The 25,437-nt window shown below is 41.2% G+C and overlaps 1 protein-coding gene across 9 annotated transcripts in view; it reads right to left on the bottom strand.

Moving 5' to 3' along the window:
* Nucleotides 1–25,437, bottom strand: part of GSS (glutathione synthetase) — a 162,277-nt gene that overhangs the window by 16,186 nt on the left and 120,654 nt on the right. For all 9 annotated transcript variants that reach the window (XM_073559428.1, XM_073559426.1, XM_073559424.1 and 6 more), the window contains 4 exons: nt 18,878–18,944; nt 17,875–18,069; nt 13,878–13,959; nt 8,844–9,033 (listed from right to left, as the gene is read on the bottom strand). In XM_073559428.1, the coding sequence (XP_073415529.1) occupies nt 8,844–9,033; nt 13,878–13,959; nt 17,875–18,069; nt 18,878–18,944 (534 nt within the window). The remainder of the gene's footprint in view (nt 1–8,843; nt 9,034–13,877; nt 13,960–17,874; nt 18,070–18,877; nt 18,945–25,437) is intronic.

Raw genomic sequence — 25,437 nt, 5'->3', positions numbered from 1 at the left:
TGAAAATAAAAAAAAAAAATTGGTTCTGAAGTAAATTTTTTGGCAAAAAAAAGTTAAATGTAAATTTTTTCCTGCCACATTGCTTCAGTGCCTGTGAAGCACGTAAAGGGTTAATAAACTTCTTGAATGTGGTTTTGAGCACCTTGAGGGGTCCAGTTTTTAGAATGGTGTCACTTTTGGGTATTTTCTGCCATATAGACCCCTCAAAAAGACTTTAAATATGATGTGGTCCCTAAAAAAGTGGTTTTGTAAATTTTGTTGTAAAAATGAGAAATCATCGGTCAAATTTTAACAATTATAACTTCCTAACAAAAAAAAAAATGTTGTTTCCAAAATTGTGCTGATGTAAAGTAGACATGTGGGAAATGTTATTTATTAAGAAGTGTGTGACATATCTCTGATTTAAGGGCATAAAAATTTAAAGTTTGAAAATTGCAAAATTTTTGACCTATTTCCATTTTTTTTCATAAATAAACACAAGTCATATAGAAGAAATTTTACCAATAACATGAAGTAAAATATGTCACGAAAAAACAGTCTCAGAATCAGCGGGATCCGTTAACGCGTTCCAGAGTTATAACCTCATAAAGTGACAGTGGTCAGAATTGTAAAATTTGGCCTGGTCATTTAGCTGCAAAATGGCTCTGTCACTAAGGGGTTAAACAATAGTTTACCTCAAAGAAAGAATGGGTTGTGATCCCATGCTGTAATGTCTGTATAGGCTTTTGCTTCCTCTCCTGTAGAGTAACCGTGGTATATCTGACCATGTTTCTCCACAGTCAGATACAGCCATTACACAGTACACAGCAGGGGCACATGTATAAGATTATCTCAGCACAGGAACATTTTTTTTAAACACATCCAATTGTGGAGTTTATTTTTATTCCAAGATCTGGAATAACCCAAAGCAGGCTCTCATCGCTACAGAAATGCAAAACATTTGGATGCCAAGTGTGGCTTAGGTACACTGTGGGGCGCAAAAGGGAGGGGAGTATTTAGATTTGGGAGCGCAGAAGTCGCTGGATTTTTTTTTTTTTTTGGGGGGGGGGGGGGGGGGGAGCACAGCGCTTCTCCAGAGACTTTATTTTATGCCACCAGCAACATGGAAGCCCCCTATATTCCATTGACTGACTGATGACGGACCTGAGTGAGTTCTTGCTTTTTTGTTGACTGAGTTGAAGATTATATTGGGAACATTTTACAGAACATTTTGGAGCACATTCATCAGGCGCACTACACCCTTTGAAGGATCTATTCTCTATAATGAAGCAGCAGAGTTACTCTGGACTCGGTCTGGCCTCTGTGCACAATACTGTGGCCAACCGCACCATTATACACAAATAACAAAAAAAAAGACGGACACTTTATTCTTTGGGGTCAGTGCGATTACAGCGATACCAGATTTATATTTTTTTTTATGTTTGGCTGATGTCACACACCAAAAACATTTATTTATTTTTTAAACAAAAAGCATCACCATATTTCGAGAGCTATAATCTTTCTTCAGTGCCTTGTGAAAGTATTCGGCCCCCTGGGACTTTTCAGCCTTTTCCCACATATCATGCTTCAAACATAAAGATACCAAATGTAAATTTTTGGTGAAGAATCAACAAGTGGGACACAATTGTGAAGTTGAACAAAATTTATTGGTTGTTTTAAATTTTTGTGGAAATTCAAAAACTGAAAAGTGGGGCGTGCAATATTATTCGGCCCCTTTACTTTCAGTGCAGCAAACTCACTCCAGAAGTTGATTGTGGATCTCTGAATGATCCAATGTTGTTCTAAATGACTATTGATGATAAATATAATCCACCTGTGTGTAATCAAGTCTCCGTATAAATGCACCTGCTCTGTGATAGTCTCAGGGTTCTGTTTGAAGCACAGAGAGCATCATGAAGACCAAGGAACACAACAGGCAGGTCCATGATACTGTTGTGGAGAAGTTTAAAGCTGGATTTGGATACAAAATGATTTCCAACACTTTAAACATCCCAAGGAGCACTGTGCAAGCGATCATATTGAAATGGAAGGAGTATCATACCACTGCAAATCTACCAAGACCCGGCTGTTCCGCTAAACTTTCAACTCAAACAAGGAGAAGACTGATCAGAGATGCAGCCAAGAGGCCCATGATCACTCTGGATGAACTGCAGTGATCTATACCTGAGGTGGGACAGTCTGTCTATAGGACAACAATCAGTCGTACACTGCACAAATCTGGCCTTTATGGAAGAGTGGCAAGAAGAAAGCCATTTCTCAAAGATATCCATAAAAAGTGTTGTTTAAAGTTTGCAACAAGCCACCTGGGAGACACACCAAACATGTGGAAGAAGGTGCTTGGGTCAGATGAAACCAAAATTGAACTTTTGGCAACAATGCCAAACGATATGTTTGGCATAAAGGCAATACAGCTCATCACTCTGAACACACCATCCCCACTGTCAAACATGGTGGTGACAGCATCATAGTTTGGGCCTGCTTTTCTTCAGCAGGGACAGGGAATAAGGTTAAAATTGATGGGAAGATGAATGGAGCCAAATACAGGACCATTCTTGAAGAAAACCTGTTGGAGTCTGCAAAATACCTGCGACTGGGACGGAGATTTGTCTTCCAACAAGATAATGATCCCAAGCATAAAGCAAAATCTACAATGGAATGGTTCACAAATAAACGTATCCAGGTGTTAGAATGGCCAAGTCAAAGTCCAGACCTGAATCCAAACGAGAATCTGTGGAAATAGCTGAAAACTGCTGTTCACAAACGATCTCCATCCAACCTCACTGAGCTCGAGCTGTTTGCCAAGGAAGAATGGGCAAGAATTTAAGTCTCTCGATGTACGAAACTGATAGAGACATATCCCAAGCGACTTGCAGCTGTAATCGCAGCAAAAGGTGGCGCAACAAAGTATTAAGTTAAAGGGGCCGAGTAAAACCAGGGGAAGAGTCTTGAGGAGATCATTTGCATATTCCCAGTGCCTTCTGGGATAAGTGAAGAGTCTCCGCGAGCTCAACGATCACTGGGTTTTGGCCGTTGCAGCTGAAAAGAGGAAATCGGAAAACCAGGGGAAGAGTCTTGAGGAGATCATTTGCATATTCCCAGTGCCTTCTGGGATAAGTGAAGTGTCTCCGTGAGCTCAACGATCACTGGGTTTTGGCCGTTGCAGCTGAAAAGAGGAAATCGGAAAACCAGGGGAAGAGTCTTGAGGAGATCATTTGCATATTCCCAGTGCCTTCTGGGATAAGTGAAGAGTCTCCGCGAGCTCAACGATCACTGGGTTTTGGCCGTTGCAGCTGAAAAGAGGAAATCGGAAAACCAGGGGAAGAGTCTTGAGGAGATCATTTGCATATTCCCAGTGCCTTCTGGGATAAGTGAAGAGTCTCCGCGAGCTCAACGATCACTGGGTTTTGGCCGTTGCAGCTGAAAAGAGGAAATCGGAAAACCAGGGGAAGAGTCTTGAGGAGATCATTTGCATATTCCCAGTGCCTTCTGGGATAAGTGAAGAGTCTCCGCGAGCTCAACGATCACTGGGTTTTGGCCGTTGCAGCTGAAAAGAGGAAATCGGAAAAATCGGAATTTGGGCTCATCTTTCATCGTTTTTAAGAAATCTCAAGATGGAAGAGGCCAGGAGCCATTTGGTGAGCTGCATTTCTTGCTACATGTTCACAGACTTACCAGTGGAAAAGCCAAACTTCACATGCCACAAATGCAAGCTTGTGTCCCTGTTGGAGGAAAAGTTGCAAAATCTCGAAGAGAGGTTAGCTACGTTGAAGATCATTAAGGAAGGTGAAGAGTTCTTGGACAGAGCAGAATTATCTTTTCATGTTACAGAAAGAGAAGAAATTCGAAGTGCACCTGAAGAAACAGAGGAATGGAGACATGTGACCCAGAGAAGCAGGAGGATCAGGAGGCAGTCAGCACCCATACTGCTCAGAAACCAATACCAGGCTCTCACGCAGGAAAACAATGAAGAAATACATCAGGATAAGACTTTGCCAACAAGCAGCAACCTTGTACGCCTTCAGAGTCCTCCTGGATGGAGAAAGAAAAATGTTGTGAAGAAGAAACGGAGAGTGGTGGTCATGGGGGATTCCCTGTTGAGAGGAACTGAGGCCGCTATCTGCAGACCAGATATAACTTCAAGAGAAATGTGTTGTCTTCCAGGTGCAAAAATTAAAGATGTGTCTGACAGGATATCAGGACTCTTCAGACCTACAGATGACTACCCGTTCCTGCTACTACATGTGGGGACAAATGACACTGCAAGAAACGACCTGGAAACCATCTGCAGAGACTTTGAAGACTTAGGCAAGAAAGTGAAAGAACTGGGAGCGCAGGTGGTCTTCTCTTCCATCCTCCCAGTGGATGGCCATGGAACAAGGAGGTGGAATAAGATTCTGCAGGTGAACAACTGGCTACGTCGATGGTGCCGTCAGCAACGATTTGGATTTCTGGATCACGGAGTGAACTACTTATACGATGGACTACTTGCTAGAGATGGGGTGCACCTTACGAAGACTGGAAAGCATGTATTTGGAAGTCGCCTTGCTACACTTGTAAGGAGAGCTTTAAACTAGAACAACATGGGAAGGGAAGCAAAAGACCAGAAAAAGCCATACACCTGACAAATGCTATTGAGAACTCTGCTATTAGAAGTGGAAAGGAAGAACAAAGACGAAAGAATCTAATTAATAAAAATATTGGAGAAAGAGAAACCAATCACAAACTAAAATGTTTCTATACTAATGCACAAAGCATGGGCAACAAACAAGGAGAATTGGAACTACTAACACAGGAAAAGAAATATGATGTCATTGGAATCACTGAAACTTGGTGGGACAATACACATGATTGGAATACAAGACTAGAAGGATACAACTTATTTGCAAGAAACAGACTTGATAAACGAGGAGGGGGTGTCGCATTGTATGTTAGAAACGCGTATATCTGCACAGAGATTGAAGCTTCAGAGACTGGGAGTTCTGTGGAAACTGTTTGGGTAAGAATACAAGGACAGAACAATGGAAAGGACACCATTGTAGGCATTTACTACAGGCCGCCTGTGCAAGCTGAAGCTATGCATGAACTCTTTATGCATCAAATGGCCAAGTTCTCCAAAAAATATGACATAGTTGTCATGGGAGATTTCAACTATCCAGACATTTGTTGGGAATCTCTCTCAGGCAAAACTAACAGGTCAAGGAAATTCTTATCCTCTCTTGCTGACAACTTTATCTTCCAAAAGGTAAGGGAGAAAACAAGGGGAACTGCTACCTTGGATCTAATCCTTATAAACAGGGAGGAAATGGTTGAGGAGGTAAAAGTGGCTGGGACCCTAGGAGGTAGCGACCATGCTATTTTAGAATTTTGGATAACTAGAGGCGGAAGACCTGTGAAGACTCAGACATCAAGGTTAGATTTCAGAAAGGCAGATTTTAAGGGATTCAGAAAGAGAATTGGAGGGATCCAATGGCTGGATATCCTTAAAGACAAAAATGTCCAGGAAGGATGGGAAATCTTGAAAAATGAAATTCTCAAAGCACAGTTGTTAACAATTCCGAAAAGAGGGAAGAATAGGAAGCAGTTAAGGAAACCAGGATGGATGAACACAGAACTTAAGCACATGCTAAAAAGGAAGAAAAAAAATGTTTATAAAATGGAAAGAGGGAGGCATATCTAAAGAAGAATATAATGCTGTCTGCAGAACCTGCAGGGCACAAATCAGATTAGCTAAAGCTGAAAATGAATTGAGGCTTGCAAGAGATGTCAAAAGCAATAATAAAGGATTTTGGGGATATGTCAAAAGTAAAAGAAAAGTCAAAGATGCTATAGGATTTTTACAGGATGAAAATGATGAAATGGTAAGACAGGATGTTGAGAAGGCTGAACTTTTAAATTCCTATTTTGCATCTGTTTTCTCTCAGAAAGGAAATGTAACATCAACTGTTATTCACTGTCCTATTAAGGGAATAGAAGAATCCAGGATATCTATAAACAGAAAGATAGTGAGGAAACACTTAGCTAGCCTAAATGAATTCAAGTCTCCAGGTCCAGATGAATTACACCCCAGAGTACTGAAGGAGATAGAGAGGGGTTCAAAAATTTCTTCTGCTATAATCTTTGAAAATTCTTGGAGAACAGGAGAAGTGCCAGAAGACTGGAGAAGAGCAAATGTTGTTCCTATCTTCAAAAAGGGGAAGAAGGTGGACCCAGGTAACTATAGGCCGGTGAGTCTGACTTCTATACCAGGAAAGATCTTTGAACAAATTATTAAACAACATGTATGTCAATACCTGGATAAGAATGAAGTGATTAAACAGAGTCAGCATGGGTTTGTAACTAATAAGTCATGTCAGACTAACTTAATTTCCTTCTATGACGGTATCACTGATTGGGTGGATCAAGGAAATGCTGTAGATATAGTATATCTTGACTTCAGCAAAGCATTTGACAAAGTCTCTCATACAATCCTTATTGAAAAAATGATTAAGTATGGAATGGACAAGGCAACTGTTAGGTGGATTCATAACTGGCTTAGTGATCGGACCCAAAGAGTGGTCGTAAATGGCTGCACATCCAGTTGGAAGAATGTCTCAAGTGGGGTACCACAGGGCTCTGTCCTGGGCCCTGTATTGTTCAACATCTTTATCAACGATTTAGATGAAGGAATTGAGGGTAAACTGATTAAATTTGCTGATGACACAAAGCTAGGAGGGATAGCTAATACTAGAGAAGAGAGAGAGAGGATTCAAAAAGATTTAAATAAACTGGAGAAGTGGGCAGCAACTAACAGAATGGTTTTTAACAGGGAGAAATGCAAAGTACTACATCTGGGCAATAAAAATGGAAAAAGCATATATAGAATGGGAGGAATAGGGCTAAGTGACAGCACATGTGAAAAAGACTTGGGTATACTAATAGATCACAGACTGAATATGAGTCAACAGTGTGATGCAGCAGCAAAAAAGGCAAATGCAATTCTAGGATGTATTAACAGAAGCATACAGTCTAGATCACGTGAAGTCATTATTTCCCTCTACTCCTCTTTGGTCAGACCTCATCTGGAATATTGTGTCCAGTTTTGGGCACCACATTTTAAAAAAGACATCAACAAACTGGAGCAAGTTCAGAAAAGAGCGACCAGAATGGTGACCGGTCTGCAAACCCTGTCTTATGAGGAAAGGTTGCAGGATTTGGGAATGTTTAGTTTGCAAAAGAGAAGACTGAGAGGAGACTTAATAGCTGTCTACAAATATCTAAAGGGCTGTCACATTGTAGAAGGATCAACTTTATTCTCATTTGCACAAGGAAAGACTAGAAGCAATGGGATGAAACTGAATGGGAGGAGACACAGATTAGATATTAGAAAAAACTTTTTGACAGTTAGAGTGATCAATGAGTGGAACAGGCTGCCACGAGAAGTGGTGAGTTCTCCTTCAATGGAAGTCTTCAAACAGAGGCTGGACAGACATCTGACTGGGATGATTTAGCGAATCCTGCTTTGAGCAGGGGGTTGGACCAGATGGCCCAGGAGGTCCCTTCCAACTCTACGATTCTATGATTCTATGATTCTATTGCACGCCACACTTTTCAGTTTATGAATTTCCACAAAAATTTAAAATAACCAATAAATTTCGATCAACTTCACAGTTGTGTCCCACTTGTTGCTGATTCTTCACCAAAAATTTACATTTGGTATCTTTATGTTTGAAGCATGATATGTGGGAAAAGGTTGAAAAGTTCCAGGGGGCCGAATACTTTCGCAAGGCACTGTATATTTTTGCCGACAGCCATATTCGTGCTAGTTTTTGGCAGGACGAGTTGACCTTTTATTGGTACCGTTTTCGGGCACATAACATTTTTTGATCACTTTCTATTCCAATTTTTGTGAGACAAAATGAACAAAAACCAGCATTTCAGGATTTTTTTTAATTTTATTTTTTGTGCAGTTCACCAAATGGTAAAAGTGATGACACAACTTTATTCTTCACGCCAGTATGATTACATGGATACCACATTTCTATGTTTTGTCTCTTTTACAAAAAGACTATTTTATAAAAAAAAAAAAAATAATTGTTTCCCGCATCGCTATATTCCATGAGCTATACTTTTTTTTATTTTTCCACTGATGGAGCTGTATGGCGGTAACGACTGGGTAATACTGTGATAGATATCGATTGCAGCATTAAGGAGGTTGAACAGCCGGGGCAGTGCGGGCATCGTTTCCGGCTGTGAGAGTCGGGTCTTGGCTATCACGTCAGCCAACCAAGTTCCCATTGGCAATCGCACTGGCACAGCTCCTGTGCCCTGCACGATTGCCATGACATACACATTTGTCAAAGGTCGGGAACCCCTATCCGACCATGACATAAGAGTATGTCAAAGCTCGTGAAGGAGTTAAAGAGAATCTGTCAGCCGATTCATGCTGCCTCAGCTGTGGGAGTTTCAGAGAAAACATAGTTTGAAGATCCGGCCAGGAACCATAAAGAGAGACTTGACAAGTTGGCTTCTCCCTGCCCTACCCCAGGTGATTAACAGGTCTCTCCCATATGTGTATATGGGGAGAAACAGGTCTATGAACGAGAGTGGCAGGGAGAAAAGCCAGACTAGTCTTGTCCTATTGCTATGATCTCAGGCTGGATCTTCAGCGTAAAACGTATCTGGCTGCAGTCATGTATCCAGGCTCTTCTTCATGCTGCCAGTGGTTTGAGGAGAATGAATCAGCTGACAGGTTCCCATCAAATACCAGTAAAAGCACCAATCCGAAAGAACCCCAGATATAATGTAATAAATTCTCTGTGCATTAGGTGCAAAACAAAGGAATAGTATCCATAATGAGCACTTACCTCACATACACGCCAAACATTCCCAGCTCGCTGATGCATTCTGACACTTGTACTCTGCCATTGGCTCTGAGAAGACAGCTCTTCACTGGCTGAGGCTTAATCTTGTCCATGAGTATATAAGAAGTGCGCTCCATGCTGTCCTTAACCCTTTCTAGCACTTCTCTGATTTCATTACCATAGATATTATTTCCTGATAAAAGAAATAGTATTTTGAATAAATGCGGCCTCTAAATCTGAAACCGGCAGGAATTTATGCATTAAAAAAAAAAAAACATTTTGGCCCCATGCATCAAGTGGTTTATGCCAGGATTCTGGAGTAAAACTGACGTAAATGTAACAACATTTTTCTAGAACACCAAGTTGCGCAAATATGTTGCAACTTTTGGCGTTTTTAATCCAGCCTACCTCTGCCAACTTTTTGAAAAATTGGCAGAGCTTGTGCGGGACATGGTGTGGCCAAGCCCTAACAAATTCATGATAATATATGGGACAAGTAAAATTACGAGGAAACCATATGCCAGCCACTGCCTGAGGCTCATTTCTGGGATGTGCACTACACCAAATTCATTGCGAGGTTCAAGCCACTTAATAAAGGGAGTACATTAGTAAGATCCACCAAATTCATTAAGACTAGCATACAAAATCTCCACTTTTATTGAATAAAGTTTCAGAAAGAAATACACCCAAGAGCTAAATGGTCGTCTTCCTAAGCTGGAGACCCTGCTCCTGACATAGTAATAATAATAATAATAATAATAATAAATTTTATTTTTATAGCGCCGACATATTCCGCAGCACTTTACATTTCAGAGGGGATTTGTACAGACAATAGACATTACAGCATAACAATAAGCACATACAGTAGATTATAACAAATACCAAGAGGAAAGAGGGCCCTGCTCGCAAGCTTACAGTCTATGAGGAAAGAGGTAGACACAAAAGGTGGGTGGTAACAATTGCCCTGATTGTATGGACCAGCCATAATGTTAAGTGTGCAACAGTACAGACACAGAGGGCTAATGGATGCATAAAGCATGTGGGAACATGATGCGGGAAATCTGGTTATGGTAAAACTTTTGGCTGTGCCACACAGGGATAGATTAGGTTAATGTGTTGAGGCGATAGGCCAGTCTGAATAAATGCGTTTTCAGGGCACGCTTAAAATTTTGGGGATTGGGGACTAATCGTATTGACCTGGGAAGTGCATTCCAAAGAATTGGCGCGGCGCGTGTAAAGTCTTGGAGACGGGAGTGGGAGGTTCTGACTATTGAGGATGCTAACCTCAGGTCATCAGCAGAACGGAAGGCGCGGGTAGGGTGGTATACTGAAACAAGGGAGGAGATGTAGGGTGGTGCTGAGCCATGGAGGGCTTTGTGGGTGAGGGTAATAAGTTTATACTGTAATAGTAATGATAGTTCACTGATTGCGCAGTGAAGTTGGGTGTATGCTCTCCAGCAAACTGCCCATGATTAGTTAGATATGGGTGGGATATGGGGGACTGTAAGACGGGCCTTATATTCTATGGCTGGTGACTATGGAATGCCTCTGCATCACTGCTGCCTTCCTAGACATGCGCGATGCGCTGGAGAAGCCAAGGAGCATACATAAGGCTTCATTGCATTGTGAATTCCCAGGGATGCAGAATGTCACACATACGCTTAAGATTAGCAAAGAGGCGGCAGTGAAATTGTTCACAGTAGATATGGAGTGAATAAAGACATGCTGGTGGTTTTGGGGGGGGGGGCTAAAGGTACTGTCACACTTAGCGATGCACCAGCGATCCCACCAGCAATATGACGCAGTCAGGATCGCTGGTGCATCGATAAGAGGTCGCTAGTGAGCTGCCACACAGGCAGATCTCACCAGCGACATCGCAGGGGTCGGGGGTCGCTACTTACCTGTCAGACGAGGCGATCCTGACGTCCTCCCGCCCGCGTCCACGCGTCACTCGTCTCCACAGCAGGAAGCCCAGCAGGAAGCTGACGACGAGAAACGGCCCAGGACGTTCTCGCGTGATCAGCGATGGACAGCGGGGGAGCGGTCAGAGGTAAGTATCACACATAGCGATATCGCTAGCAATATCGCTATAACGTCACAAAAACCAGTGACGTTATAGCGATATTGCAAGCGATATCACTTAGTATGACAGGCCCTTAAGGCAGCTGACAGATTCCCTTTAAGAACCTTTTACCAATTTTTACAAACTGTATACTCCTGCACATAGTAAAAGGAATGTATGTACAAACTTATTTTTTTATTCACTCTGTTGTGGAGACATAGGGCATCAAATAACTGGCACCTAATGTGTTCATTATTTTTATTCAACTTCGCATTTCAATTGACTCAGCTCTGTACTTTGTACTCTGTACTTTCATCCCACTATGACTCTGTCCAATCATAATAAGGCAGCGTCCATATGTAGCAAAAATGAGACCCCCCACATTACTGAACTAAATGAATGGCCCACTGAGGTCAGGAACTGCCTCAGTGTGGTCACACAAGACTTTGCCTAATTCACAATCATGCTGACACGGTAACCCTCGGCCCTCAGCGGCCATCCCAATGCTCCTCACTCTGATGCTGCTTACTGCCTGTCAGGTGAGACAGACTCCGTTCCTGACCTCAGTTGGCTTTTCATTTAGGTCAAAAAGATGGGTATCTACATTTTCCAACTTATGGACGCTGCCTTTTTATGATTGGACAGAGTCATAGTGGGATGAAAGTAGTAGTGGGTGCGGGAACCTACACCCGGCCATGACGGACTATGTCTGTCAATGGATGTTAAGGGGTTAAGAGAACGTTAATGAAGGGGTTAAACATCTTATCACATGTGAGTGTCACATAAGCCAAAAAATCACTAGTACAAGAAGGCTGAAGAACTACAAGCCCTCTGCATTTTCAGATTTGGAGATCTGAAATTTTGCAGTTTAAATTTTTAAAGATTGGGAATTAAAGGGAACCGTTCACCATGAACACGCAGCCCAATCTAAATGCAAACACATGGGCGCTGCACACAGTGAACAAGTCTGTAGAACAGGGTTCACACCAAAAGGCTGAAACACAGAAAAACACAATAAAACGTGTAAAAGATTAATATAGCTAGTTAGATTGTGATTAAATCAACCATTACACAATCTTCTTTTTCTGGGATTTTGGGTCCAGAGGGCGGTCCTATCAGTGATTGACAGCGATATCTACACACACTTATACAAAGACAGCTATTAGTCACTGATAGGACTGAAAATCCCAGAAAGGGCAGAGGTTTAGGTGATTAAAATATAAGTTATACAAAGTCTTTTCTTACAAGACTATATATGAATCTACTCTGCTCCTCCTGCTCTATAATATGGAACCTGCAGACTGGACTGCTTTTTCATGGTGAACGGTTCCCTTTAATTTGACTATATTTTAATTTGACTATATTTTCATGGTGACAGGTTTCTGTAGCGATGTGCAGTTGAATAACAATAGTTTTCAACACCAAAACCCTTATGTGATTAACCAGTAAAAGCAACAATTCTAAAGAACACCATTAAAGTGTTATACAGTCTCTGTATTAGGTGCAAAAATAAAAAAAATAAAAAAATCTTACTTACTTACCGGTAACAGGATTTTACAGAGCCCATGACAGCACTACCTGAGAGAGGGTATCCGCCCACCAGGATAGAAAACCTACTGAATAAAAAGGCGGTACCTCTCCTCCGCATCAGTTTGGTTTGAGAGCACAAGAGGACCTCCAGACAGTTAGTAACACAACCGTCAACAAATACATGTTTCTTAACACCCTTAAAAGTGCACATCACAAGTGACAAAGCGGGTGAGGGAATTTAAGGATGCTGTCATGGGCTCTGTAAAATCCTGTTACCAGTAAGTAACTAAGATTTTTTTTCCCCTTCTCCCATGACAGCACCACTTGAGAGACTAAAATAGATCAAAGCACCCTAGGGAGGGATCACCTCTTGCAATACCTTCCTCCCAAAGGACAGGTCAACAGAGGAGGACAGTTTGAGGCCATAGTGTCTATAGAAGGTGTAAGCTAAGCTAATGGCGTCCCTTATCCATCTAGCTATGGTCCCCCTTGTAACACCACATCCCTTCCTGATTCCCTGGAATGACACAAATAAGGCCTCATCCTTCCTCCATTGCCTAGTACTGTCCAAGTACTGCATCAGGGCTCTCCTGATGTCTAATGTGTGAAGTTTGCGTTCCTCTGCAGTCTTTGGTTTACTATTGAAAGAGAGAAGAACTACCTCAAGACTCCTATGGAACTTCCAGGCCACTTTGGGGAGATACGCTGGATGTGGCCTCAAAACCACTCTTTCATCTAATACCTCCATAAAAGGATGATTAATAAATAGGGCCTGCAAATCACTAACTCTGCGGGCCGACATCAGGGCCACTAGAATCACCATTTTTGTGCTAGTATCTTATCTGGCACCTCATGTATGGGCTTCAAAAGGGCAATTTTGTTAAGGCTTCCAGGACTAAATTTAAATCCCACAGAGGTATTGTTTGGAGCTGGCATAGGCCTAGACCTCCAGGCCACGCCGGCTTTCCCCAGCATCCTCAGCCGTGCGCAGACCCAGAAACGCGTGACGGCGCACATCGCTAGGGCGCTCCTGCAACCTCCAGCGCGCGCAGCCCCTGGACCCGTGTCGGCTAGGAGATATTTACCCAAGTGGTCTCGGCCTGCACAAACTTCCTAGTCGGCGTTACCTCATCCGCAGATGGCATTCTATGTTCCCGGACACCCTCCCGGGTAAGTGTACCACTTCTTCTGCAGGTTCCCACGAGGACAGGAAAACAAACTGATGCGGAGGAGAGGTACCGCCTTTTTAATCAGTAGGTTTCCTGTCCTGGTGGGCGAATACCCTCTCTCAGGTGGTGCCGTCATGGGAGAAGGGAAAAAATAGCACCCATAGACTGTCTGGTTGTGTACTTTACAATAATCCTAGTCTATACTGCTAAATAAAGTGTCAACCCCGATAAGCAATGTACAGTATATAAAAAAAATCTGCAATCTTTACTATTTACCTCCACCTTCTCTTTGTGGTTTTAAAACATAGTGATCTGGGTTTTCCAGTGCAATTTTCACAGTGTGATCTCCTTCTTCACCCTGAATAATAAAAAATAAGTATTACTACATACCTTATATAACAAAGTTAAAAGACTGCAGAAATCATGCTGTACTTATTCTTTAACATTCAGATTCCTGGTAGATGCTGATGGAATCTGTTAATGAAACAGACAGATCCATAAAAGTGAAACTGAGCGCATTTAATGCAATCCTCTTCGCTGTGCTGCATGCACTCAGACAAAATTACTATCCAAAATAAGACATTTACTTGAAGATCAGTACATACAGACTAATTGCAATGTTACTCAACATTTTATGTATATCTTTTTCTCAATCAGAATGGTGGTATTTAAACAGCTCACAACCTCTTCCACTGACGGAGAAAGTCTTGCTAACCAGTGTTTAGCTATGGTCTGTCTGGTTTGATACAGTATTTTGGCTATAGCCAGTTGTAGTGGAGATGAATTTCCAATGTCTCCCATATAGCCCAACACACACACACACACACACACACACACACACACTACGGCAAAGAGCTTTTGAGACTACAGCGACCATGAAAGATCGACTTTGTTTTGTTATGTATTTATCATCCAAGAGAAGCAGCGCAGACTGTGACCAATTTATAGTCAACCCCGAGAAGGCCCCAAATCTCTCTATAGATCCCATTCTAACTTTAAGCAAAATATGTATATTCTTGACATAATAAGAGATCATCTGCATATATGCAGTCTTCTTCTTGATTCCTATATTTAAAACCCTTTATCCCATTATCTTGTCTAATACAAGCTAACGGCTCAAATGCTATAGCAAAAACTGAGGGCAAGAGTGGGCAGGCCTGTATCACTCCCCTGTGAAGCTCAAGGTTACGGAAACATCTTCATTTGCTCTTATTTTAACAGTTGGTGCTTTATACATCAGCATAACCTGTTTTATACAGTTAGGGCCAAACACCATTTTCTTTAGCACAGCCCAAATATAACCCCATTCAGCACTATCGAATGCTTTGGTGGCATCTAAGGTTAAGCCAATATCATAACATCTGTTGTCAGCAGTGAGATAGGCCTGTAAGAGTTCTCCATCTTTTCCATCCTTGGCCAGAACAACTATTACCGCCTCATATAACGACTTTGGTAACACCCCTGATAAAAAAGCATTATTAATCATTTCCAGGTAGTTCAGTAATATTTCCTCAAAATGTTTATAGATTTATTTCGGAAGGCCTTGTTAGTCATTTTCCCCACAGAAATTGCTTGATCTAAAAACATCTATCTTTATGCTCCTGGTAAGGGAGAGTAATCCCCGAGAGGTAATACGACAAATCATCTTGCGAGTAATTGACCTTAGACCAATCTAGATTAGAATAGAAGCCATGTAAGACTTTTACTATATCCGGGGTCTGGACAGCCATTTTGCCCTCTACATCCTTTAATTGATATACAAAAGAATTTTCTTTTTGGGTCTGGGCCATCTTTGCAAGTAACTGAGCCGTAGTCTCTCCCTCCTCATAGAATTGCTGTTTTAAAAGCATACGTTTCTTATCGGCCTGTTCTAATTGGAATGTCCAAAGCTGTTTTTACGATTCCTTACACTGTGCTATTGTTTTGAATAAACCATAATTCAGTATGCCGAACTCTGTTTTCCAGGTCAACCCCCCTCTTTTGGGAGTTATCCGTAATAGACTTTTAATTTCTCTTATTAACACACCCCTCAAGAAGGCATTCATTGCATCCTGTACCACGCTTGTGTGCTGAGGCCAAATTTGTGGAAAAAAAGAATTCTGATAGTTGCCCCTTAACATTGTTACCGTCAATAATTTTAAGCCAAAATGGATTAAGCGTCCACCCCTGGGAGAAACTAAACCTCATTGGATCCACCTTTAACCGAAACTGTAGGGGAGAGTAATCTCATAACGACCTAGGAGAATATGATATACAGTTAGGTCCATATGTATTTGGATAGAGACAACATTTTTCTAATTTTGGTTCTAGACATTACCACAATGAATTTTAAACAAAACAATTCAGATGCAGTTGAAGTTCAGACTTTCAGCTTTCATTTGAGGGTATCCACATTAAAGTTGGATGAAGGATTTAGGAGTTTCGGCTCCTTAACATGTGCCACCCTGTTTTTAAAAGGGACCAAAAGTAATTGGACAGATTAAATAATTGTAAATAAAATGTTCTTTTCTAGTACTTGGTTGAAAACCCTTTGTTGGCAATGGCTGCCTGAAGTCTTGAACTCATGGACATCACCAGACGCTGTGTTTCCTCCTTTTTGATGCTCTGCCAGGCCTTTATTGCAGTGGTTTTCAGTTGCTGTTTGTTTGTGGGCCTTTCTGTCTGAAGTTTAGTCTTTAACAAGTGAAATGCATGCTCAATTAGGTTGAGATCAGGTGACTGACTTGGCCATTCAAGAATTTTCCACTTCTTTGCTTTAATAAACTCCTGGGTTGCTTTGGCTTTATGTTTTGGGTCATTGTCCATCTGTAGTATGAAACGACGACCAATCAGTTTGGCTGCATTTGGCTGGATCTGAGCACACAGTATGGCTCTGAATACCTCAGAATTCATTCGGCTGCTTCTGTCCTGTGTCACATCATCAATAAACACTAGTGACCCAGTGCCACTGGCAGCCATGCATGCCCAAGCCCTCACACTGCCTCCGCCATGTTTTACAGATGATGTGGTATGCTTTGGATCATGAGCTGTACCTCGCCTTCATCATACTTTTCTCTTTAAATCATTCTGGTAGAGCTTGATCTTGGTTTCATCTGCCCAAAGAATGTTCTTCCAGAACTGTGCTGGCTTTTTTAGATGTTTTTTTTAGCAAAGTCCAGTCTAGCCTTTTTATTCTTGATGCTTATGAGTGGCTTGCACCGTGCAGTGAACCCTCTGTATTTACTTTCATGCAGTCTTCTCTTTATGGTTGATTTGGATATTGATGCGCCTACCTCCTGGAGAGTGTTGTTCACTTGGTTGGCTGTTGTGAAGGGGTTTCTCTTCACCATGGAGATTATTCTGTGATCATCCACCACTGTTGTCTTCCGTGGGCGCCCAGTCTTTTTGCATTGATGAGTTCACCAGTGCTTTCTTTCTCTCTCAGGATGTACCAAACTGTTGATTTTGCCACTCCTAATGTTGTAGTAATTTCTCGGATTGGTTTTTTCTGTTTTTGTAGCTTAACGATGGCTTGTTTCATGGAGAGCTCCTTTGACCGCTTGTTTCCTTCACAGCAAAACCTTCCAAATGCAAGCACCACACCTCAAGTCATCTCCAGGCCTTTTATCTGCTTAATTGAGAATGACAATGAGGGGATTGCGCACACCTGTCCATGAAACAGCCTTGGAGTCAATTGTCCAATTACTTTTGGCCCCTTTAAAAACAGGGTGGCACATGTTAAGGCGCTGACACTCCTAAACCCTTCATCCAATTTTAATGTGGATACTCTCAAATGAAAGCTGAAAGTCTGAACCTCAACTGCATCTGAATTGTTTTGCTTAAAATTCATTGTGGTAATGTCTAGAACCAAAATTAGAAAAATGTTCTCTCTGTCCAAATATATATGGACTTAACTGTATTAACGAGCCCCGGAATCATAGAAGGATTACACGATGCAAATTAATTCTATTTTATGTGGATTTTAATGAGGTACATTCAAACTACAATTTTACTGCAGTGAAATTACCTAAATAGTAAAAAAAAGGTATCATTGTAAAAGGTATAAAGCAAAGTTTCTACAAAGCAAGTATAGAATTCAGCACCTGATGATATGAATTAGTAGGTCACAATTCACATTATAAAACACTTTACATCTCTATAAACGTCTTCTGCATTTAAAGAGTGATGGAGAACTGTGAGGACGGCCAGATTTTATTATATACGATACAGTTAGATAAAACAGAAGGTTTATGTTCCCACCACTGAATATTTTATTATGTAAACCTTCACTTACAATATCCAAGGAATACAGGCCTGCGAAAGTCTCTCTGATTCGGGAAACAGCTTCTGGTTGGTCAGGCAAGAACTTTTCCAGTACAAGAGGACGGCTCAGTTCCTGTTGAACCTTTTTGGTACCGACTAGTTGGGTTGCTATATCTGGGCATTTCACTGCTCTGGATCTCTCCATTTTTAGGCGAGCTTCCCAAGCCTTAAAAAAAAAACAAAAAAAACTAATTTTATACCACATGTACCTGGCACTATTACGATTCAATAAGGTTTCAAACCCTAGAGAATGGAAGACTAATGACATTCACCGTGATTTACACCTGTGGGAATCAATGACATAGTGAATTATAATGACAATTTCCGACAGATCCAATTAGATTTGATATTTTTGTTATTTTATTTTTTAATTCAACTAAACTAAATAAACAAATTGTATTGGAATATTCCCTTGATATCCAGTAGATATTTTGATATGATTTTATACACTTGTGTGTGAACTTAGCCGTAAGATGTCTATGGTACACATGGTTGCTGTAAAGCATATTGCTGTATGCTCAGGCAGCATGATGAACCTCAAAATTTTATACAGAAAACATTAAAAATACACAATTCGGTATATAGATTGGAAACATAGCATTATCCGGTAGAGTTGAGCAAAATGGTTAACCTGACCCTGGTCCAGCAGTCATATTGGTAGTCAGTGGCCACCACATAAGAGCCCTGCTAACCTATTCCTATCTGCCATCTTTCCAGATGCCTCTTCTAGCAGGACGTCGCACTGGGCCTTCAAATCAGCAGAAGTGCTGTGGATGCTGCATAGGAAGTTTGCAGGGCCCTCAACTTTTTTATTCAACTCTAGCAGTTGGTTTAATTTTGTACAACATGGTGATACAATCTCTTTGATGTCTGTTTCTGGTACATTTTCAAGTGAACCAACTATTTCCATTGTACAACAAAAGTTCTGTTTTTTCATGTAGCTGAGAAAAGCATTATTAGCGGACTATACAGACCTGCTGATTGTAATCCTGAGGCATGTATCCGGTTCTGAAATAGGCTACTGCAACCTCATAGCCATCCCTAGAAGAAACTGTAATGTTAGCAAAGCTCAAGTCTGATTATTAAATGAAGGATAGAAAAAAATGCAATTCAGATAGAAATTATAATAAGCACATTATTACAAGAAGCAGGAGTAATCTAATCCTTCATTCAGTCCTAAGGGACCTTGCGCATTTTCTTTGATGATCCATTTTGCCTCCCGTCTTAGGAGGATATTGTTATGATCACCTTCGCATGGTGGACATTTAACTACTTCCAATCCTGCAAAACGCAGGCATTGAGGATTAGACCCATGTTTCTCTTGGATGTGCTTTATAAATCTTAGTGATCCCTTTCCTGTAGAAATAGAATGAAAATGTTCACGAAATCATACAAACATTGATATTATAATTTTCCTGTATAATAAAAAGAATATGGACAGAAAATGATATAAACAACTTATTTGGTTTTGCAAGTGATTAGAAAATGTTCTTTTTATTATTACACATTCATGCTCTTGGGCAACCGCTTGGATACACATGGCACAGGGATTTACCGTATATCAAAATAGCGTGTAGCTTATTGTCCGTCATAAACTTTACTGATACAAAAACAAAAACGGCCTTCCTTCATTATAAAAGAATAACTTAAACAGTCCTTTTCTTCAGGCAGGATGAAACCTAAATGTAGACTTCTCCCACGCTGCGCCAATCCTCTGGAATGCTCTACCCCAAGAAATCAGGACTATCCACAATTTGCATAGTTTCAGGCGCTCCCTCAAAACACATTTGTTCAGAGAGGCCTATCACATTCACTAATCAAAGTCATTCTATGTGTCAGTGTGCATGAGTACCCCATTCACTATCCCCATCTATCCCTCACTCCCTCAAGATGGCTGGACCATCATTGTAAATACACCATTGTAAATACACACCTGTACTTTGTATCTCCCTCACCTCATTGTAGATTGTAAGCTCTCACGAGCAGGGTCGTCTTATTTTGCTTTAATTATTGTTACTGTTAACTTTGTTACTTATGACTTGTGTTTTGAAACTGTTAAACTGTAAAGCGCTGCGGAATATGTTGGTGCAATATAAATAAAGATTATTATCATCATCATCATCATCATCAAGACTGGCCTTTTTTTATGTCAGTCTTCTAGAAGGGGAAGGGATGGGGCGCACGGCGTCTAATTCATTAAGAGGCACACAGATCTCAATACATCAGGCAATGCATGAATTGGCATAAGTCTCCATGTGCCCATCGCCACAAATCTTACTTTAATCTTGGACTTGAGTGAGATTTGTGGCATAAGAAACGCAGCCACTCATCATCTATTTGATAAACGGAGTGTCACAACGCTCCCGTCCTGACCCAGCACTGACCACTTTGTTAGAGTTGGGCAAAAAAACGCCAAGTCACCAAATTTTTGTGGAGCCTTACGTTGTGCAAAACTGTTGCGACTTTTACAAACTTTTTACGGCATGTATCCCTATAGGTAGGTGATAAATGGATAATGTCTCTAAAGTAAAGATTGCCAGGACCACCTCTAATCATGTGAACAGGGGTCCAGTGTCTACCATGTGAATGGAGTGGTAGCATGCATGTGTGATCTCTGTTCCATTCACTGCCAATGAGAGCACTTGCCATGTGCACTAATGCTTCCTGTTGAGCTACGATATTAACCTCTTCACCTCCAGGCTGTTTGCTCCTTCATGCCCGAATCAAATTTTACAGTTTTTACTACTGTCACTTTATGAAGTGATAACTCTGGAACGCTTTAACGGATCCCCGATTCTGAGACTGTTTTTTCGTGACATATCGTACTTTATAATAGTGGTAAAATTTCTTTGATAGGACTTGCGTTTGTTAAAAAAAATTAAATGTGGCAATTTTCATGCTTAGTATAACTCTGATTTAAGGGCATATAAATTATTTATATAGCACCATTAATTCCATGGTGCTGTACATGAGAAGGGGTTACATACAAAGTAATAGATATTGTTAACAGTAAACAAATTTACAATGACTGACTGGTACAGAGGGGAGAGGACCCTGTCCTTGCGGACTTACATTCTATATTAAACAAATATGAGCGATTTCTCATTTTTCCAACAAAATTTACAATTTTTTTTTTTTTTTTTTTTTTAAGGGACCACACATCACATTTGAAGGGACTTTGAGGGGTCTATATGTCAGAAAATACCCAAAAGTGACACCATTCTAAAAACTACATCCCTCAAGGTCCTCAAAATCACACGACAGGGCTTGGAAGGGAAGGAGCGCCATTTGACTTTTTAACCCCTTACCTACAATTGACGTAATATTCCGTCCATGTGACCATGGACCTAATTACCATGGACGGAATATTACGTCATCGCGATCAGCGGCGCCCACGTGGTGAGCGCCGCTGATCGCGGCCGAGTGTCAGCTAATTATCATAGCTGACACCTGGCACAATGTGTCAGGGGCGGTCATGCACCGCCCCCGACACGTTAACCCCTTGCACACCGCGATCAAACGCGATCGCGGTGTACCGGGGGTTAAAGGGAAGCATCGGCAGGGAGGGGGCTCCCTCCGTGCTTCCCTGAGCCCCCCACGGCAGCGCAATGTGCAGCGCTGCTGCGGGGGGCTCCTTTCCTCCAGGCCCCCGAATCCAAGATGGCGACGGGGGCCTTCGGGGGCCTGAGGAAGCTGGCTTCCTCAGTGCCTGCAAAGCGCAGGCATGAGGAAGTCTGCAGCAGTGCCTGTGACAGATCGCTGATCTGTCACAGTGATCTGTGATGTGACAGATCAGCGATCTGTCACAGGACAGTGATGTCCCACCTGGGACAAGGTAATAAAGTAAAAAAAAAAAAAAAAAAAAAAAAAAAAAGTGTTAAAAATAATTAAAAAAAAAAAAAAAAAAAAAAAATCGCTAAATAAATTAGTTAAAAAAAAAAAAAAATAATAATATTCCCCAATAAATCCATTTTTTCAAAATAAAAAAACCCAAAAACAATAAAAGTACACATATTTGGTATCGCCGCGTCCGTAATGACCTGCCCTATAAAACTGTCCCATTAGTTAACCCCTTTAGCGAACCCCTTAAAAAATAAAAATAAAAAACAAAGCAAAAAATAATGATTTATTATCATACCACCGAACAAAAAGTGCAATAACGCGCGATCAAAAAGACGCATATAAATATCCATGGTACCGCTGAAAACGTCATCTTGTCCCACAAAAAACGAGCCGCCATACAGCATCATCCGCAAAAAAATAAAAAAGTTATAGCTCGCAGAATAAAGCGATACAAAAATAATTATTTTTTATATAAAATTGTTTTCATTGCAAAAAACCGACAAAACATAAAAAAACGACCTAAATGAGGTATCGCTGTAACCGTACTGACCCGAAGAATAAAACCACTTTATCAATTTTACCGCACGCGGAACTGTGTAAACGCACCCCCCCAAAAGAAATTCATGAAACGCTGGTTTTTGTTCATTCTGCGTCCCAAAAATCGAAATAAAAAGCGATCAAAAAATGTCACGTGCCCGAAAATGGTACCAATAAAAACGTCAACTCGTCCCGCAAAAAATAAGACCTCACATGACTCGGTGGGTCAAAATACGGAAAAATTATAGCTCTCAATATGTGGTGATGCAAAAACTATTTTTACAATAAAAAGCGTCTTTTAGCGTGCGACAGCCACCAAACATAAAAACCGCCATAAATCGTAAATCAAACCCCCCCCGTTATCACCCCCTTAGTTAGGGAAAAATAATAAAACTAAAAGAAAATGTATATATTTCCATTTTCCCGCTAGGGTTAGGGTTAGGGCTAGGGTTAGGGCTAGGGCTCAGATTAGGGTTAGGGGTGTGTTGAGGTTAGGGTTGGAGTTATAATTGGGGGGTTTCCACTGTTTGGGCACATCAGGTGCTCTCCAAAGGCAACATGGCGTCTGATCTCAATTCCAGCCAATTCTGCGTTGAAAAAGTCAAATGGTGCTCCTTCCCTTCCAAGCTCTGCCATGCGCCCAAACAGTGTTTTACCCCCACATGTAGGGTATCAGCCTACTCAGGACAAATTACAAAACAACTTTTGGGGTCCAATTTCTCCTGTTACCCTTAGGAAAATAAAAAATTGGGGGCAAAAATATAATTTTGCGGAAAAAAATGTTTTTTTTATTTTCACGCCCAGGCGTTATAAACTTCTGTGAAGCACTTGGGGGTTCAAAGTGCTCTCCACACATCTAGATAAGCTCCGTGGGGGGTCTAGTTTCCAAAATGGGGTCACTTGTGGGGAGTTTCAATAGTTTAGGTACATCAGGGGCTCTCCAAACGCACATGACACCCGCAGACCAATCCATCAAAGTCTGCATTCCAAAACGTCACTACTTCCCTTCCGAGCCCCGACGTGTGCCCATACAGTAGTTTTCTCCCACATATGAGGTATCAGCGTACTCAGGACAAATTGGACAACAACTTTTGGGGTCCAATTTCTCCTGTTACCCTTGGGAAAATAAAAAAATTGGGGACTAATTGATCATGTTTGTGGAAAAAATACGATTTTTTTATTTTCATGCCTGGGCATTACAAACTTCTGTGAAGCCCTTGGGGGTTCAAAGTGCTCACCACACATCTAGATAAGTTCCTCAGGGGGTCTAGTTTCCAAAATGGGATCATTTGTGGGGGGTTTCCACTGTTTAGGTACATTAGGGGCTCTCCAAAGGCAACATGACACCCACAGACCATTCCATCAAAGTCTGCATTCCAAAACGTCACTACTTCCCTTCCGAGCCCCGACGTGTCCTCATACAGTAGTTATCTCCCACATATGGGGTGTCAGCGTACTCAGAACAAATTGGACAACAACTTTTGGGGTCCAATTTCTCCTGTTACCCTTGGGAAAATAAAAAAATGGGGACTAAAAGATGATGTTTGTGGAAAAAATACGATTTTTTTATTTTCACGCCCGGACGTTATAAACTTCAGTGAAGCACTGGGGGGTTCAAAGTGCTCACCACACATCTAGATAAGTTCCTTGGGGGGTCTAGATTCCAAAATGGTGTCATTTGTGGGGGGTTTCCACTGTTTTGCTACATCAGGGGTTTTCCAATCGCGACATGGTGTCCGATCTCAAATCTAGCCAAAAACGTCAAATGGCGCTGCTTCCCTTCCGAGCTCTGCTATGCGCCCAAATAGTCATTTACACCCACATATGGGGTATCAGCGTACTCAGGACAAATTGCACAATAACTTTTAGGGTCCTATTACCCTTGGAAAAATAAAAATTGGGGGTGAAAAGATCATTTTTGTGGAAAAAATATGATTTTTTAATTGTACCGCTGTACGTTATAAACTTCTGTGAAGCCCTTGTGGGTTCAAAGTTCTCACCACATATCTACATAAGTTCCTTGGGGGGTCTAGTTTCCAAAATGGGGTCACTTGGGGGGTTTCCACTGTTTAGGTACATCAGGGGCTCTCCAAACGCGACATGGCGTCCGATCTGAATTCCAGCCAATTTTGCATTGAAAAAGTCAAACGGCGCTCCTTCCCTACTGAGGTCTGCCATGCGCCGAAACAGTGGTTCCCCCCCACATATCAGGTATCAGCGTACTCAGGACAAATTGCACAATAACTTTTGCAGTCCAATTTCTCCTGTTACCCTTGGTAAAATAAAGAAAATTGAACCTGAAGTATTTTTTTTGTGAAAAAAAGTTAAATGTTCATTTTTTTTTTAATATTCAAAAAATTCCTGTGACGCACCTAAAGGGTTAATAAACTTCTTGAATGTGGTTTTAAGCATCTTAAGGGGTGCAGTTTTTAGAATGGTGTCACTTTTGGGTATTTTCTATCATATAGACCCCTCAAAGTGGCTTCAAATGTGAAGTGGTCCCTAAAAATAAAATGGTGTTGCAAAAATGAGAAATCGCTGGTCAATTTTTAACCCTTATAACTTCCTAACAAAAAAAAATTTTGGTTCCAAAATTGTGCTGATGTAAAGTAAGCATGTGGGAAATGTTATGTATTAAGTTTTTTGTGTGCCGTATCGCTGTGATTTAAGGGCATAAAAATTCAAAGTTGGAAAATTGCGAAATTTTCAAAATTTTCGCCAAATTTCCGTTTTTTTCACAAATAAACGCAAGTTATTTGAATACAATTTTACCACTAACATGAAGTACAATATGTCACGAGAAAACAATGTCAGAATCACCGGGATCCATGGAAGCGTTCCAGAGTTATGACCTCATAAAGGTACAGTGGTCAGAATTGTAAAAATTGGACCGGTAGTTAACGTGCAAACCACCCTTGGTAGTGAAGGGGTTAAAAGCAAAATTTGCTGGAATAATTTGTGGATGCCGTGTCACATTTGGAGAGCCGCTGATGTGCTTAAACAGTGGAAACCCCCAACAAGTGACACCATTTTGGAGACTAGACCCCCTCAGGGAATTTATCTACATGTGAGATGAGCACCTTGAACCCCCAGCTGCTTCACAGAAGTTTATAACGTGGAGCCGCGAAAATTTAAAAAAAAAAAAAAAAAAAAA

This window comes from Dendrobates tinctorius, unplaced genomic scaffold (genome assembly GCF_039654945.1).
Source record: "Dendrobates tinctorius isolate UK_male_01 unplaced genomic scaffold, ASM3965494v1 ptg000270l, whole genome shotgun sequence".
NCBI classification, from domain to species: domain Eukaryota; kingdom Metazoa; phylum Chordata; class Amphibia; order Anura; family Dendrobatidae; genus Dendrobates; species Dendrobates tinctorius.
This window is presented reverse-complemented; position numbering and strand designations above follow the sequence as displayed.